This window comes from Spea bombifrons, chromosome 6 (genome assembly GCF_027358695.1).
Source record: "Spea bombifrons isolate aSpeBom1 chromosome 6, aSpeBom1.2.pri, whole genome shotgun sequence".
Classification (NCBI taxonomy): domain Eukaryota; kingdom Metazoa; phylum Chordata; class Amphibia; order Anura; family Pelobatidae; genus Spea; species Spea bombifrons.
Genome location: NC_071092.1, coordinates 11,984,418 through 12,002,259, shown reverse-complemented (window position 1 = coordinate 12,002,259; position 17,842 = coordinate 11,984,418). Strand labels below are relative to the sequence as shown.

At 37.1% G+C, this 17,842-nt stretch overlaps 1 protein-coding gene across 1 annotated transcript in view; it reads right to left on the bottom strand.

Annotated features, from left to right (window-relative positions):
* Positions 1-17,842, bottom strand: part of KCNT2 (potassium sodium-activated channel subfamily T member 2) — a 154,232-nt gene that overhangs the window by 45,268 nt on the left and 91,122 nt on the right. The window contains exons 7-8 of the mRNA XM_053470391.1: positions 14,748-14,831; positions 13,687-13,781 (exon numbers count right to left, since the gene is read on the bottom strand). Of these exons, the coding sequence (XP_053326366.1) occupies positions 13,687-13,781; positions 14,748-14,831 (179 nt within the window). The remainder of the gene's footprint in view (positions 1-13,686; positions 13,782-14,747; positions 14,832-17,842) is intronic.

Sequence of the window (17,842 nt, the reverse complement as noted above, 5' to 3'; positions counted from 1 at the left end):
AAACCAGGAAATTATGTTTGGGTAAAGAGCCATTTTCAGCTCTCATACAGGACTGGTACATTAGGAAATGGGTCAGTGGCTCTGAAACCCTGACCAGGGATAGCTTATGTATATATATACTTTCAGGGCTTTCCTTATATATATATATAGCAAATACCATGGGCCTTTAAGGTAAGCCTGGGCCAAGGATTACTACCCCTTTTACCCAGCATTAAAGATGGCCCATTATATGTTCAATAAAGGAGTGTGGCACAAGTGCACCTTCCATTCAGTATCTATGCAGTTTATTTTTTTTACCTACTCAGTTAAACTTAACACCAGAAATAACATTCCTAATACTGAAACACCGCAAACTATCCCAGAGCTAATTATTTAACTGTACATTTTAGCATCATTCATTTAAAAAAATGCTGAAATAAAAGCAGACACTGAGATGTTGTTGCCATAGAGAGTGAAAATTCTTCTTAAAAGTGTCTGTGTTGCTTTATGTGATTAAACCTTCAAAGAGTCCGATTTGCCAAGTTTTATTTGCTTAATAGACTAAGAGCAAATTAACATTTCAACCATAATGTTTGTGGAACAAAGATGTCATGGTCCTTGAAGAAAAATAACCCTCTTGTTGTAGCTTCTGCTACCAGAATCAAATGCCTCCCAACACACCCTTCACAGTTTTATTTTTTTGCCATATGCTACAACACATTTTTTTTAACAAAAGTTTGATGTAGAAACATGCAACTGGCACCTTCTGTTCAAAGTTCCTGCATGAAGCTTTTCACACGTCCATGGTCGCAAGCATTTACTTATTTACTACTCTCTTGCAATAAGACCACCTCTTATTTATGGCCTCTTAATGGCAACTGCATTAACTGTATTTTGCATCTCCTGCCAGCATCAACTCCAGCACCTTAATGGCATGTGATGCAAGATATACTCAACAATCAGCTCTTTCACATAGGTACTTTGGGTTCCCTGAGCCTGTAACCCTTAGCTGGCTCTCATCATTGCTTTAGTGTGTCTCACTTCCCCAGTACCACTACCACCAACTCCCCCATCTCTGGCGTGCATTGCACATCGCTTACAATAATGTACAATAAAGTGAAATGTTAGTTAGTTAGTTAGCGGTACAGCCCACGGTCTCAAGAGTAGGGATGAGGCTAGGCAAACAATGTCAATAGTTCTAAGGACAAGATGGTTTATGGGAAAATGAAACTGTGTCTGTTCCATACAACATATAATGCTAAAAATCTGAGAGTATAAACTACAGCAGGATATCACTGATATGAGCCATGCTTAATTCCGCATCATGGTTGAAAGATAATCTGGCAAAGGGAAGAGTGGCTACAGTCTGTAGAATGGCTAGATTGCAGCCAAGTGATAATCCAGCTGGCTGTCAAATATTTTAAAATATGTTTTACATATCATCAAAGTACACAAACTGTAATTATTGATGCAGTCTTACTATTACAGACTAATGTTGTTTATTTTTAATAAGCTTCTAACTGCATTACTGTTTATATAATCTATTTCTGTTGCTCTCATTTGTTGCAAATCATATTCCACTTTGTAGTATGTTTATCTTGGCATACTGGTATTCTCCTTTTGATATTTAGCTTCTTCTATGATATCAGGGATGCAGAATGTTGTTGAGCACCTATTTATTTAGTTAGCATGTAGGTTGGTGTTTTTTCTTTATTCTTGCAGTAGAGGACATGTAAACATATGCTATATATCTTGAAATAAACTTTGTAGGGATATTAAACCAGATTAGCAGTAATTTGCTGAAACCACGTATCCTAATCAACTTGTGGGCAAACCACAATGTAAACTGTGATCTGCTAGCACAGATCCCCAAACAGCTTTCTTGTGGGCCCTTAGTAGGAACTTCTAAGTGAAAGTGCTGGGATGTGACATCAAATCCTCACACTCTGCTTTAGTAGACTCCATGAAGATTGCAACAGATTAGCCTGCTGATCTGAGTGTTAAGAAGAGTAACTACCCGTCTGTTTTCTCTCTGCTCCTGCAGCTCTTTGGGTCCCACCCAAGTGGGTATTGTCTTCTTTGTGGCGTCAGTGGCCACGTCATAGTCCATCTTGTTTTTCCACCTGTCGTACTCAGTTTCTGTGATTCCAGTTTGTGTCCCTGGCCTGTTTGTGACCTGCTTCCGATCAACCAGACTCCTCAGCCTACCTATGGTGTTCTAAAGGCTTTGGCTTCTGATCTTGGCTCATCTGTTTTACAGCTCTCCTGTGGATCCAGTTTAATCAAGGGGTCCTGCTGGACCCTGTGCTACTTACTGTGAGGATTTAGTGTGATGTGCCCCTCACTGTTGGTAAGTGTCAATACCTACCTGCAAGTGTTCCAGGCTCTCTTCCTACGAACCAGGTAGGACCTAACACCGTGTCTCCTGCATAGGACTGTCACGGACTCCTTCTCTTTTTTTTTGGGTTTTCACAAAAATACAATTACCGTATTTGCTCGATTATAAGACGAAGTTTTTTTCAGGCAAATGCTCTGAAAAATACCCCTCGTCTTATAATCGGGGTCGTCTTATAATCAGACCTCAAATAGGTCTGACTATGAGACGACTAAGATCCAGATCCCCCGCAGCCGCCCCACTTACCGGTACTTCTGAGTCCCCAGATTCGCGTAGACAACTTCTGCTGCAGCAAGAAGGAGGTGTGGCTAGCAGCAGGGGTTGTCTGCGTCCATCGCGCAGACCTTCCCCGGCTGTCAGAGATCAGAGTTCCCCGCACCGGTGTGGGGAACTCTGATCTCTGACAGTCGGGGAAGGTCTGCGCGATGGACGCAGACAACCCCCGCTGCTAGCCACGCCTCCTTCCGGCTGCAGCGTAAGTGCGTGGGATCTACACGCTGCCCCGGCGACAGGGAAGTCAGAAGCACCGGTAAGTTTTGAGGAGGGAGGGGTGTTTAGTTTTAAATGGGGGGCATAAGGCATTTCTGGAGGCAGAGTGCTCTGTGAAATGCCTTTTAACCACCTTAATGCCACTCTGCCTCCAGAAATGCCTTTTTAACCCTCTATACGCCACTCTGCCTCCTGAATACCGTAAACCTCCCTATATGCCACTCCTCCCCATAATATGCCTTTTAACCCTCTAAATGCCAGTATAAGGCATTTCTGGAGGCAGAGTGGCACATAGGGGGTCAAAAGGCATATCATGGGGCACAGTGGCATATAGGGTTAAAAGGCATATCATGGGGCACAGTGGCATATAGGGGGTATAAGGCATTTCTGGGGCAGATGTGCATAACTGGGAGGCAGGTTGGAAAATAGAAGGAAATAAAACCAAAATATTTTTCTCAATCATAACTTTTATTAAAAAAAAAAATGTTTAGATGAATTAACATTTACTGGTAAAACTTTTTTCCTATAGGGTCGTCTTATATTCAGGCTTTTTCTTTTTTTCCTAAATTAATATTCAGATTTGGGGGGTCGTCTTATAATCAGGGTCGTCTTATAATCGAGCAAATACGGTATAAAGACAAATTTAAAAAATTATAATTTCATCAATTGTTTATTCTGTACTCTTCAATAACCAAAGGGGAAAAAATATGTTTTTTAATATATTACATAAAAACATACAACCTACACACATGACGTAATAGAGTATCATTTTGGAGTGCCAAGTTGTTAAAATGTCTAGGGATCTAAGGTCTTGAAAGTCAAACATATAATACTCTATGATTGAGCAGTTCGAATAGGGGTATAGAGGAGGGGAAAAATTATTAAGTATATGAAACTTAAGTGCAAAGAAAGCAGGGGAGGGCTGGAACATTCTGGCCTGGAAGGCAGGTAAAGCTGAGTGGCCTTAGAAGCCCCCGTCCAGCAACTAACGTTTGCACTGGCACACTTATTTACACACACTCTCTCACGCTTACACACAAATACTCATGCATGCTAACAAACACACACACTCCCTCTAACACACCCTTGTCAGCATGGCACTGAAAGTAAGAAGGGTTTAAAAAATAAAAGTAAATGAAGTACATTAATTTAAATTTTAAACTATTAAAATAAGAACATACAAAATGTCTGACACAAACAGAAAACAAATCTCAGACATATTTCCATACTGAAAATTAAAATGGAAACCAGGCATGTGGTAGCAATGAAGGGATGGGTCCAGATAACCTCTGGTACTCTTAAGAGTCACATCAATGTAGAGGGGTGAACATTTGCATCCATATTTAAAAAACAGAGGCATATAACACTTTCTACCTTTCTAAGAAAAAAAGTTTAAGCAAGCTCTTATTTTATGTGCGTTCTGACATTTGCGATGCAAGACATGTTATTTATGTTTCAACGCAAGCAACGTTTGGTAAGTATGGTAAATTCTGTGACCAAAATAGGTTACATTTAACTTGTGGGGACATTTTGGTTGAAATTGTATTAGGTGACTTCACCATAAAGTCTCCACCTGCAAGAAGACCAAATCCCAAATCCCCAAATTATATGGAGGCAGGCTTATTGTTCATTTTATACATATTAAAGGTTGTTTGTTAACCAATGGGGCATTAATTAATACAATAAGTAAAATAGGCACTGTAATTAATTTAATAAAAGCATTGTTTAAAATAAAATTAAAACAGAATCATAATTTTATTATAGAATGGATTTAATTAACTGGTGATCTGCAGAGTATATCGGAACATGATGTAATCGTATTCCTGTGCATAAAAAAGCATGTTTCTTATGGTAGCAAAAAGGCAATTAACTACAATACAATCAATTACACATAAATCTAATACAATTAAGAATTCCCAGCATTTTTATTATGAAAGCACCAAGGAAGATGGTGTAATGTCAACACTACAATACACTTGCACTAGCACTATATTCCATTTTGACCACACTGATGGAAGCTAAATCCATTCTGAGCTTGTATGAATGGTAACTGAATGATTTGATAAAAAGAACACAAATACAAAACTGTTTAATTTACAATATAAAAAGGCTGATACGGAAAGAACAATCTTTCATTTTTGCTACATTTGTTTTTGGGCAACAAGTTTCTTCCCTGGCTGTTTTTTATTTGGACCGACAATTAGGGGGAGTTCCTAAAGGGGTTCCCTGAGACCTTTTGGACTCCTCTTTCATTATAGATTTTTTTTTAAAAGTTCCCCCTGAGTTAGGACATTCAAAAAAGTGCTGCAGTAGGCTCCTGTAGTCCCTTGGAGCAGGTCTGAATTTCCCCAATAAGATTTATAATAATACCTTGTTTTGTCACCAATATTTGTTTATCAATGAATATATGATATGATAAAAATATAATAAAAATTGTCCACAAATTACAGGTTTGGGCAACTGTCTCAATCAACTCAAAATGGCTGCTGCAGTCCCTGTCATTACAGTATGTTTTCTGCATTAAAATAAACTATTTGTCAGGGGCTGGGTCCATACAGATGACTGTAATGACCCAGAGCGCCCTATGATGGAATTCAGGAGTTTTTGCGCAGTAGCGGAGTTGGACAGGGCCTGGTGCTTTTTTTTCTCTTTTTAGTGTAGGTTGTTTGCATATTAGGCCTTAGAATTATTACATTATATATACAGTATGTATATGTTTTCACAAGAACAAAAATAATGTCTAATTTATCTGGGTACATGAAACATGGAAAATTGTAGTGTAACAAACATGGTAAAAATGGAAAAAACCTCAGGACTTTAGACTAAGAAAGATGGCCAGTCATAAAGGCATTATTGCATGAATGCTATATTTAAAGCATTCTGTATTAAAAGTATTATGTTTAACATTTTCAGATTTGTAATTAGAATTTTATGTACTACCACCACATTATTCTAAGAGTATAATCAAGGCATTTATTGCAAACCTTCTACATCTTCTCATGATCCCCCAGCCAAGGTTGCACTACATTCTATTGTCTAGTTAAGCAGTGATATGTAACACACTTCCTGCTCCTTGTGTACATCAGTTTAAAAGACTGAACATAATGAAATTTTTAACCCCTTAATGACAAAGCCTGTACATGTACGGGCTCAAAATGCATTGTTTTCAATGGGTTTAGGGAACGCCCATTGTCCTTAAGGGGTTAAACATGGTGGCAGCAACATGCAAGTTTTATATGTAGTTGTAAGGGATATTGTAAACTTTAAAAACTGCAAATATAAACCAATGTTAATAAATAAAACAAAGACACATATTTCTTTGGAATAAACAGGCGTGGATTTTTATTTAGTTTAACCAATTAACATATTTCACAATAACAATCCTTAACGAAACTCTTGGCCCAAACCCAGAGTTTCACCTCCATATAATTTACAGAACATATATATATACAATGCCTACCACCACATAACCAGTTCATCCCATTTTTTTTTTATACACATATTTTTTTTTTTTTTACATAAACGGTGGGGGGGGTGGGAGTTTTTCCAGAAGAGCTTCCATCTTCGCCCGTGGCTCTCCTGCACAGCTGATAATACCAGCCTAAAAGGTCAGTAGCACAGCCAGCAGTTCGCCTTGTGGCATGAAGAAAACGGCCCCCTCAGTCCCTCTATTTATAGCGCACACTCGCGCCTTTTGCACAGCGCGAGGCGTCCTTGAGACGCCTCGAGACAAAGGCGGCAAATCACTAAACGGCGCGCGTGCACCCCGAAATTTCTAACTTATATAACATAGCTTCTTCTTTTTTTTTTTTTTTTTAAACTTCCTAGCGTGAACTTTTGAACCCTCCTATCTAACTAATAGGTGACCTTTCTGTGAACCCTAGCTCCTATCCCCACAACTACATGCCGCCCTGTACATGCAGCACATAAAGTCAGTGGCAAGAGACCATTCCCACAGAAATCACCGGGTGCACTTTCTACACATGAACATGGGTCTTAACATCAGTTGGAAAATTACTAGACTCTAAGAGCCTGATAAGGTTATAATAAAATTGATACCTCATTGGGCACATGTGTTGAACACTGTCAAAACAACGAATTCAATTTCTTGAATTCAACCAAAAATATTTATTTCTTCTCAGAAAACAAAACAAGTAACATATTTCTTGTAGGTGTGAATCTTTTTATAGAAGCCATTCATTAAATGATTTTGTTTATACCGTAATGGGAGATTTTAAACTATTGCAATTTCACATCAATTTGTGTACATACTAATTAATTCATTGGGGTGTTATTTTCCCTCCTAGGTATGGAGAGGAGTAATGATTATTGATTATAATTTTTTAATATAAAGAATGTCTCACAATGTGGTGATTAGCTTATGACTAAGCATGTAAGTGCAAATTTGTCAAGCTATTGTTTTTGTTCTGCTGTGGTGTATTTTACGCCATGTGAATATAATTAAACGCTTAAAAGCATTGGATTGACACCCTCAGACTCCATAGTTTTGCTTCCTTTGGGTGTTCTTACTGACATGGACAGATGGAAAAATTGTTGGACAAATCAGTGCATAGCAAGGTGCACATTAGCCCATGCAATTAACAATTACTTTTGATCAAGACTGTGAGGTCTATATTGATATCTAGTTATCACAATACACAAGTGTTGAGTATATTTGACTCACCAAATATTCATCCCTCCCACCTGAATCATGGCCAGTTTAGCATCCAAGTAGACGGCTTGAGTCTCCTTCAGGCATTAGACAATTTAAAATAGACTTGCACATTCATTTTTGGACAAATGTCTTTTCGTGCCAAATGTTACCTTTCGTTCATTTGTTCAAGTTAATGAATGAATGAATGCAACATTCAATGAAAGAAACAAAAAAACGAATGTGCACAATACGAAAATCTTTGTTCATTCATTCCATTGCCGTGGCCGTCATTTTAACTACACAAAGAGGAGGAAAATCTAGCCATGTTGCTATCACTAAGTAGAGGGACATTGAGTAAGATGACCTCCATTTGTCCAATTAGCTCACTCCTGTCACATCATGTTGAGGGCTTATCCAATGGCTGTGCCGTATCTTTCAAAGAAAAAAAAGCAGACTAGTAATGAAGAGAGCTTATATAAGAGCAGAACAGACAGGGGATCAGTTAATTTCACTGTGGCTGCTTTATGTGACATTCCTGTGCTGCATCTAAGCAGTTTACAGAGTGAGATTCTTCGATGTAAGACTTGGTGAGCCTCAGCCTGCCATTTCTCACAGTGTCTAAGACTCTCTAAAGTTTTGATTTAATTTAACCAGTCCACTACTGTCCTTAACCCTATAACTCTAAGCTACTTTTGACCCTCTTTCTTCCATCCATTGGTCTCAAATCCCCTATTTAACTTCTTCTACACATTTGTTTATTGTTTCTATGGCAACCTGACGAATGGGATTTCTGGAAAAAAAATGTTGGACGAATTTCGTTGAATACAAAGACGGAGACGAACAAATTTCATAGAATGGGAAGAACCCCCCCCCAAAAAAAAACAAACACAAACTTTCAGTTGGTGTCCAAGTCTAATTTAAAGTTCAATTGTAAGGTATGGTGGATCTAGCCTGTCCATACTCCCTTAAGAGTTCCACGTAGCCTACCATGCATTCCTAGGTATGTTTTTGTAATATGTTTGAACAATCTTGGTCACCAAAGTAATTTTACATGGACAGCGGGAAAACAAATGGTAATTTGAAATATTGAATCTCTGTGGTTCTGGCAGCACCATGAGATTTCTGAGGGAAAAGGCAAGCTTTCTGGCTTGTCTGGTGTCTGTAGATGAGTGTTTAATAATGCTTCTACTCCCCCTCTTAATTTTAAGTGGAAGGGTTTTCCATCACCTTTACACACCATAACTTGTGTTATTGGCATTCTAATTAAGGCGGCAAGATAATTTGGGATGAATACATGAAAAAAATGTACGTTTTATTTCCTTTTCTTTAAAAAAGCTAGAGAAAGCAAATTCAAATTAGAGTTTTTAATGTATTTTTTATGGGACCTTGACAATTATGCATCATTTTCTTTCTGATTCTACCGATGAAGGCAGTAAACTTAATTACAATGTTTGTGCAGTCACAGAGTAAATGGCAGCTCAACTTGTATGTATGTATGTATGTATATATATATATATATATATATATATATAGATAGATAGATATACATATGAGACTCCCTCCTTAAGTAGAGACAGGCAGGGAGGACGAAAATGAGGCAGAAATCTAGATCACAGATAACTTGGGAGTACCTCCTGAGTGGTGGGCTGGTCTGCCTGCTGGTGTAGGAACAGGGCCTGTAGATCATTGATTTCCCTCCAACCGGCAGTGTGCTTGACCTCACTGCTGAATGCCAGGATGTGTCATATCCTGGAGCTCAGCATTACTCACTGGCAGCATCGCATGGGTGCACTGAAACGCAAGGCCTGATGCTAAGGTGGCAAAAGTCCTTACATAAGCCCTGTCTTCCTATTCTACACTGCTGTGATCAATTATAAGACTGCCAACAGGTGCTTTTACTACCAGTCTGTTATGTTTGATATCTCTGTTTGAATACAGGTGACTCAATTAAGTGTATCTTATAGATAATGTCAAGTTAGGGGGACACTATGGAGGGCTGTGTTGAGTCAGTACAGTCCTCCATAGTTTATTTCTGCACCACACTTCCTTTAAAGGTTCAGTACCATGTAGTAAGGACAGTGATGGAGAGGGGGCAGTCTGGGTTAGGCCTAAGGTAAATAGATCACTGCCAGAGTCCATGCAAAATGTACATTAAAAAAGACAAATGTAGTCTCCTCTGATACAAAAGGGAATGTATATCATACAGTGACCATACAGTGCATTCTACATTGAAAGTACATTGAATCAATTTGATGATCACTGTCACACAAATGCATGCAGCTGAATGCCTATGACTCATTTGTAGTTCATCTGAACAGCTGCCGGGAATGACTTTATCTATTATCAGGAGTGGGAAATACCAGCCTATTCCTATTAATAACTATCAGATGAAAAATATATTTTTTTTTCGCATGAGAAAAATATGTTTTCTAAGTTAAAAGCCATAAACCCGTCAATGGTTTTCATTTCCTCCACTTCTTACAAATTGTATTCAATTCTCTAGAAAATTATTTTATGTATTCGATTTATTCTCATATTGCCAACACATCCTGAAACATGAAATGCAGACTTTTGGCAGAGAATGTCGAACCAGTACAGTATATGAATGGAGCTACAATCTGACCTTGAGACTCTTGGAATACTAATTCTTTAATAGCACATAATGAAGATTCTATATAGTGACTATCCAAATAATGTGTTACCCAAATGGCTATAATACAGGTCCTCATAGAAATCCAGACTAGCCGGTATTTAAGCATAAACTTAATCAGATGGTCATTTCAGGAACAACATAACGTAATGCATATAACCATTACCCTGAACATTGAGAACTCTGGTAAATATACTGTAGTTCTTAATAAGCTCAGACATATCTGTATAATTCCTCTATGAAACTAGTGAAATTAGAGTAAAATCAGCCCCCACTTTGAACCCAGTGTTGTTATCAAGCTAGTTCATGACTAAATTTTAGCATCATGTTGCTTCTCTTTGTGACCGGAAGCAATGCCATGAGTTATCTGGTTCTTCAGAACATTTACTGCCTTTGGGGAGAGAAAAAGCCCTTGAGTGAAACAGAGAGTCCCTTTTTTGGTTTAGTTTGATGTTGGGTGTGCTCCAGAGTATTCAGCTCTGTCAAGGTGTTGATCATAATTAAGATGAGGCGCCACAGGGTCATTTTTTTAAAACTCTTTTCATTAATTTTAAACAGAAAAAACATAACATAATACCCCATCTCCCTCCTTATATACGTAACTGAACAGTACATGATCACATAGACAGGAGACAATTGGCATAAGAGTCTTAACCGTACGTATCCAACAGGTCAAAAATGTGTGGTATGACAAGGTGCAGGTGGGTAATATAGAGAAGGATATCATCCTCAAAAGCCTAAACCTTTTTATGGGTGATCACACTAATGTCCAGGACAGTACGAGATAAGAGAAATAATCGCAACAGAGGATCCAGTGCTAAATTAAAGAGCAGTGGTGAAAGGGGGCATCCCTGCTGCACACCCCGCAGCAGGGATGGAGAATCGGAGGAGAATCCAATCCATTAGTCGTAATGACCGTAGAGGGATCGCAATACAACTGCCGAATCAGCGTTAGAAAAGTTTGGCCAAAGTGTTGGAATTTCATAACTCTAAACAAGTGAGACCAGGAGACCTGGTATCGCTGTCTAGAAAAAGTGTGTGGACATCAGACATATGGGGTCCCCTCCTGTCCCAGCACATGAGGGGGTACCCAAGAACAGACCTAAAGTGTGACATTGGTAAAGCAACTAGATAAAAAAGAGCCATGACCCAAATAACACTAACACGAAAAGAACAGAAACAATAAGATATAATAAAATACAAATAAAAAGATTCATAACCATAAACCTGATGTGCCTCTAAAAGAGACATCAACTACGTGCAACGTCACCCATGAACGGAGGATCTCGCCAAGCATTATGTCAGGAGCAGTCTCTGTGAGGTGGAAGCTGTAGTACGGGATACACCAGATTAGGACCCTCCTGGTTCATGTGAAAGTTTCCTCTGATCCATGAAGGATGCAACCTCGGCAGGTGTTGTAAAAACATAAAGGCTTCCATCATGGACAATCTGTAGCTTCGCAGGGTACATAAGGGTGAATTTGACCTTATGGTGAAACAATTGCCTGCATAATGGGGTAAATTCCTTGCGTTTCGCGGTCACCAATGCGGAGTAGTCCTGGAACATAAAAACTCTATGCGACCTCAAAAGAAGTTCCGGGAGCCTCCTGTATTCCTGCAAAATCCTTTCCTTACCCTGGAAGTTGAGCAGGCGGATTATCACTGGTCTAGGTTTGGAGTTGCGATCCGGGCCCATTCTGTGAGCTGGAACACACGTCCGTAAGTGCAGCCGGGGTCAAACTCCGTGAGATGCGGTCGGGCGGCAGATGGGGAGAACTGACGGCCAGAGGATCTGGTCCAGCGAACAGCCCCACACGGTGTAGACACCGCGTAGACACGGTGCACTGCGTGGAAGCAAGGGCTCACGCTAGCGGTAATGGTCTGGGCCCACTCTCGGGCCAGACTCCCGGGGTGGAGAGCCACAATGACCACCAGCTTATCCCGTGCAGCACAATGAAGTGTGCTATGCGGGGAAGCCGCTGCTAGGGCCCGATGGATGACTTCAAATGTAATTTTAAGGGAAACTGATCACACTGTGATACTAGAAATAGATGCTTATAATATTTTAACTTTTTGGTTGTTAGTATCTATTGCATGACTTCAAGAAACTATGTATTTTAAAATGAAATATAAAATATAAATTAATTCTATAACTTTCTCTTATGCTCTTTGTAGAACATCTTGCATTTTTTATTCTAGGTGCATTTCAGACATTATTTACTGATTTCATTTTAGATTAATTTTATTATCCCTTTACATACATAATGCAAGAACTATATCCTACAATGAAAATGAGAATAATGGAATTACCAATTACTAGAAGTAACTATATGCTACAATATAATATTAATGAAAATGAGAATAATGGAATTATCAATTACTAGAAGTTTTGCAAAGCATCATTAGCTATTAAAATAGATTTGTGATTTTAAATATATATAACCCTCTTCCGTACAATAATCACAACAATCAACTATTAAATGAGAGTTCTAAACAGTCATCAAAAGCATTAATTAAAATTATCAAACAGTGTGTGAAAGAAAGTCATACTTTATTGCTTTTAATTTACAAATTACACAAATTAAATTTCAAGGAGTGTAGGCAATTCAAGGAAATGTTTGCATCAAATTAAAAGGATTATCCACATTTAATTGTATTCCACAATAAGTCTATGCAAAAAAGTAAACATAATGTATGCTAATGTGCACAGAAAAATACATAATTCAGAGATATGATGTGTAACCTTTCATGTGATTGTAGACCATGGAACATCCCAGTGTATCCTTACACTGGTTTTCCAATTATTATTAAGTAGTTAAAGTTAACTTGATTACTGTTTCATTTAAAATGTATTTGCACCCTCTCTAACATCTACTTTTTTGTAATAAAGATCATTCATTATTAGCCACATACCTACACATATGGCACTCATAAATGTTAATTTGAAGCACTCACTGTAATTTTTGATATTTTCTGGGGCACATTTAGATATAGTATATTTGGATATAGTACATTTTCTTGAAACAACCATGTTCAAACAATATACAGAAACCAAAATATTGCTTTTTGAGAAGCCTAGTGCCTGCTTTGTAAGCAAATTAAAACATGCAGTGATTGCACCTTGCTGAGGATCTACAGTGTGGTCTATCTTATAGCATGTGCTCATTGTCCCAATTCAGGACATTATGTGAGCAGACAAAGGACAGATACACTTGTAGGAGAGCAATTCTGCCAAAACTGACACGTTTGCATTTCCCCTCCGCACCCTTACACAAATCCTTTAAAATCTTTTGTATCATGCCAAGTTATATGCTGGTTATTTTTTTATTTTCCCAATTAAGAACTAAGAACAGGTATGGTTAAAACATAACATCCTATACCATCATCAGAATATCATTCTTTATAGGTCTCAAGAGTCATTGTAGAAACATTTAAGACATTTTACCTGAAACAAATACCACTTAAGTTCCCAAAAATGTGATTGCTATAAAGATGAAGTAGAACAATTTTATTGACCTACCAGGTAAAGATAAGACATAGCAAAGTCGATATCAAAATTAGGACTTGATTAAACATGGCAGACTGTGTGCGTTGAATTGCTCTGTGAAGATCATTCTGAAAGTAGTAATGAGAAAATGATGTTAACTTTTAGTTGGTGATAGTGGCTCTTTAAACACATTACACAGTCTCCTTACATGTATTCTTCAAAGAATATCTAAATTTCACTGTATTGCTAATTTCCCATGAGTACAGGAAAAAAAATGATCTGCTCAACTATGGTAACTGGTAGAAATTAAGGTAAAAATGGTTCAGCAAATTGGGATTACAGTGAAATTAATATATCAATTCATATGAAAAATGTGCAGCATGATTAATGAATCCTTATAAATAACACATTATACATTTATGCTTTAGATTTATAACTGTTGTAACAAGCTTATAAAGATCCTTCTTATTATCTGACACTAACACTGAAATAGCATTTATTGCTTTACTAAACATATGGACTCATAGAAGAAAACCTCAGAAACCAATGAATGGTCCATTTGATTGCTTTACATTCAGTGCTTTGACCTTTTTTCCCTAATATGGCTCCTAGTATTTTAGTCAGAATAACAGTTTTGGTTAAACAATGTACCTGTTGACCTACAAGTACTATGGGATCTTAATGTGGATAAGGAGAGAAGAGAGAGGGGGAAGACATTTAAATACTTAAAGTGATTTAAAAAGTGCAGGAAGGAAGTTTAGAACCAGTTAGCACAAGAGGTCATACAATTAGAGGGTTGGAGTTTTAGATGTAATGTAGGGAAGTTTTACATTACCGAGAAGGTTGTAGATAAATGGAACAGCTTCCCATCAGAAGTTGTAGAGGTTAATACAGTTGGGGAATTTAAACATGCATGGTATAGACATAAAACTTTCATGAATCTAAGACAAGAACAAGGTCTGAGTCTTTACATCAGGAAAAAATATTATTTATTGTTTTATATAGCGCCTTCATATTCCGTAGTGCACAATAGGCGCAATGATTCTTATCTGCCATCAAATTTAAACCTACCTACCTGGATTTATTTTACTTACAATCATGTTTTCCAAAGCATGTTTTGCCAGCCAACAGTTAAGGAATACAGGAACAAAAAGATTTCTTATTGGAGGCCAGAAAATCTAAGAACAGAAAAAATTGTATAAGCTGAAAGGATAGACTGTTACTGTAGAACATATGCTTGCAAACAAAGATCTCAGTGCTGGATATTATGCTTAGAAATAATATGTATGATATATATGAAAATATTATATACCAATGTTTGAAAGTTAAAACCTTGAAACTTACATGCTTCTTTAAAATGGCTTTTATTAAAATTTCATTTTTTATTGATTGTTTCCAGAAAAAAAATATACTCTTTATCAGCGCAATATCACTGTCGAAACATTGTTTACAATATTTCAAGGTTAAATTAAATAGAAGTTATACATTTCCTGATTTTATCAAAACAATGTTGGTAAGTGGAAAAATACAATTATATATATTTTTTTTTTTCATTTTAATTTTACAGACAGTGCTCCATACACATGGATATGTGAGCATAAAACACAACATGTCCAGTTTAAAGTGTCTGGGCCATCAAGTTTTCCCCAGTCTGATCCTAAAATACTTCTTGCTGACTCCTACAAGTGACGAATTTCAGCGAATACGAAGAAAACGATTTTGCCCTCGAAAACGAACACAAATGTTCGACCGTCACCCAAGTCTAGTATGAACTGATTGAATGCTCCTTTTATTATTATCAGATTATCCCATAAAATCCCATTTTTCCAGCACTCACTTGACTGAACACTTTATGTTCTTTGTTCTGCAACAATGCATTTATCATATCCTGTGTTTGAATCCTAAAGTAAAACGGTCAGGCCATTGTTGAGGAGTATAATCACACGTAATGGACAATTAAAAATGACTCTGCGCAGCAGAAAAATATACCTTGAGGCATTTCAAACAAAGAGTTTTATAAATTGTGCAAAATATAATTGAACTGAAGTTCAAAAAAGCAAAAAAAGACGTGTTGCAAATTTGATCTTTCTTTTTCTTGTATGTGATCATTTCTGTGTTTGACCCCACTATTTCATTTTTCGAATGAGAAAGTTAAGGTGATATTAGTTTATCTGTTGCTATTACATCCAATATATTGGATTACTTTGATGAAGCATATTTTTCAACTGTAATGGAGAATTGTTTTCTTCACTTTTCTCTGAGTGTGTCTTGCCTGCATTTAGGAGCACATATACAACATTTGGGGACTTGAGTTAATGCAGACTCTTCAGACAATAGTATCAGAAAACAAGATTTAAAGTCATGTAAGTGTTTAAGACCCTAGAGCTCCCTTCTATCAGACATACATATCCGAGCTCTTGACAGATTGGGTGACTAAATCACTCGTTCTTTGAATACATTTCTAAGTAGAAAACATTACAAACTTCTTTAAATATGCCAATATCTAGGTGAACTTTGTGAACAGTAATAATAATGAAGAATTCAGAGGTAAAATCAAGGACTTATCAAGAAATGTGGTTTTCAGGCATCGCTAGCATCGCTAACTCCCTTTCAATTCATATTTTGTGTCTATGACATTAGCGTTATTATGAGGGAATTTTTGAGAAATATTTTCTAACCTAAATTGTGGAAACACATAGCTGAAGTTGACTTGTATTTAAGACAAATAAGGTTTTTGGCTCTTAATTTCTGGTCACCTGGGGGTTACACACACTATATAATTAAAGCATTGAGTTTGAAAGATAGAATTGCTTTTATAGTTATCCAGAGGCAGCAGGATTACAATCTGGTGCCATGCTGGGGTTCAGCAGGAGCGTGTAACATTAAAATGCTGTTAATATGTTTTTCATCATCTTCCCACAGAGATTCACCCAAAGCATTTTAAGTCAAACTACAAGCCAAAACTTTTCTTCAAAACTTGCACTTGCAGTATGTTTTTTAAGTTTATTACATTGGTGAGAACTGCTTCAGTTTACATGTGATATAAAATGGTAACGTATACTGTTGATAATAATATGCAATCTCTTGAAAAAGAGCTTAAAGCAGTAAAAAGGGTAATATTACATAAGTAGGGAATACTGATTATATTTTTGGCGATACGGATTTGAAAAAATCTTAGAGTCTTACAGTACTATACACAAATATACCCTTTGGTTAAAAAACTTCTACAGCCATATATCTTCCATGGGGCTGCCTTTTCCATGTGGCAAAGGGATCGGCTATATTTAAGGTCACAATGTCTGTTTTTGTCTACATACTGCCCATAGTAGGTAGGTGGTGGTCTCAAAAAGTATGGATCAGTACTTTTAGCTAGAGACTGCAATATGTTTTTAATGCAAGGGGTGCAATAAAGAAAATGTCTTGAACAGAGGTTTGCCAAGAGTCCAATCATCTTTAAAGCTAATGTACTTTTCCAGCAACAAAAGGTATATTTCAAAAATGGTGCAACGTAGATAATGTGGCCTTTTAGTCATAAATGGCTCATTAAGTGTTATCGTCTTTTTTTTCCAAGGGCTTCTTACATCCCATTAGGAACATTTTCATGCTGCTAAAAGATTATATAAGGAGCTCTAACCAATGGAAAACACTATAATCTTACAATTTGGTTATTTTGTCCAATATGGTCTAGTGACAGTTCCCACTGTTAACTTCTACAAGTAAGAAAAGCTAATGAGTTTTACAAACAGAACACAGACAATAGGCAGAAAGAAATGTGATAAAATGATGATTTTATCATGGTACGTGAGGTGTGCCTTAAGGTCTTTAATGCATCTGCTGCCAGACATCTTTGACGGCAACTGGGCAAATACATTAGTTTTTCGCTGTGGTTTCTAGAAGTTCCCATCTAATTTGGTCAATGGATTTCTATAAAATCAAAACCAGCTATATGGCATTCATAGATTAACCCCTTAAAGACTAAGGTTGTTTTCCTTTGAAATCTTGCGGAACAAAGTATTTTTAGACCATTGACTGGTAAGCCTAACATCTATTATAGTTAACAGACGCAATCCAGGACTTTGTTTCAAGTAACATTATAATTACACATATGCAACATGGATTTATGCGTAATACGTCAAGTCAAAATAACTTACTGGCCTTATATTAAATGGTAAGTTTTTAATACTGTGCC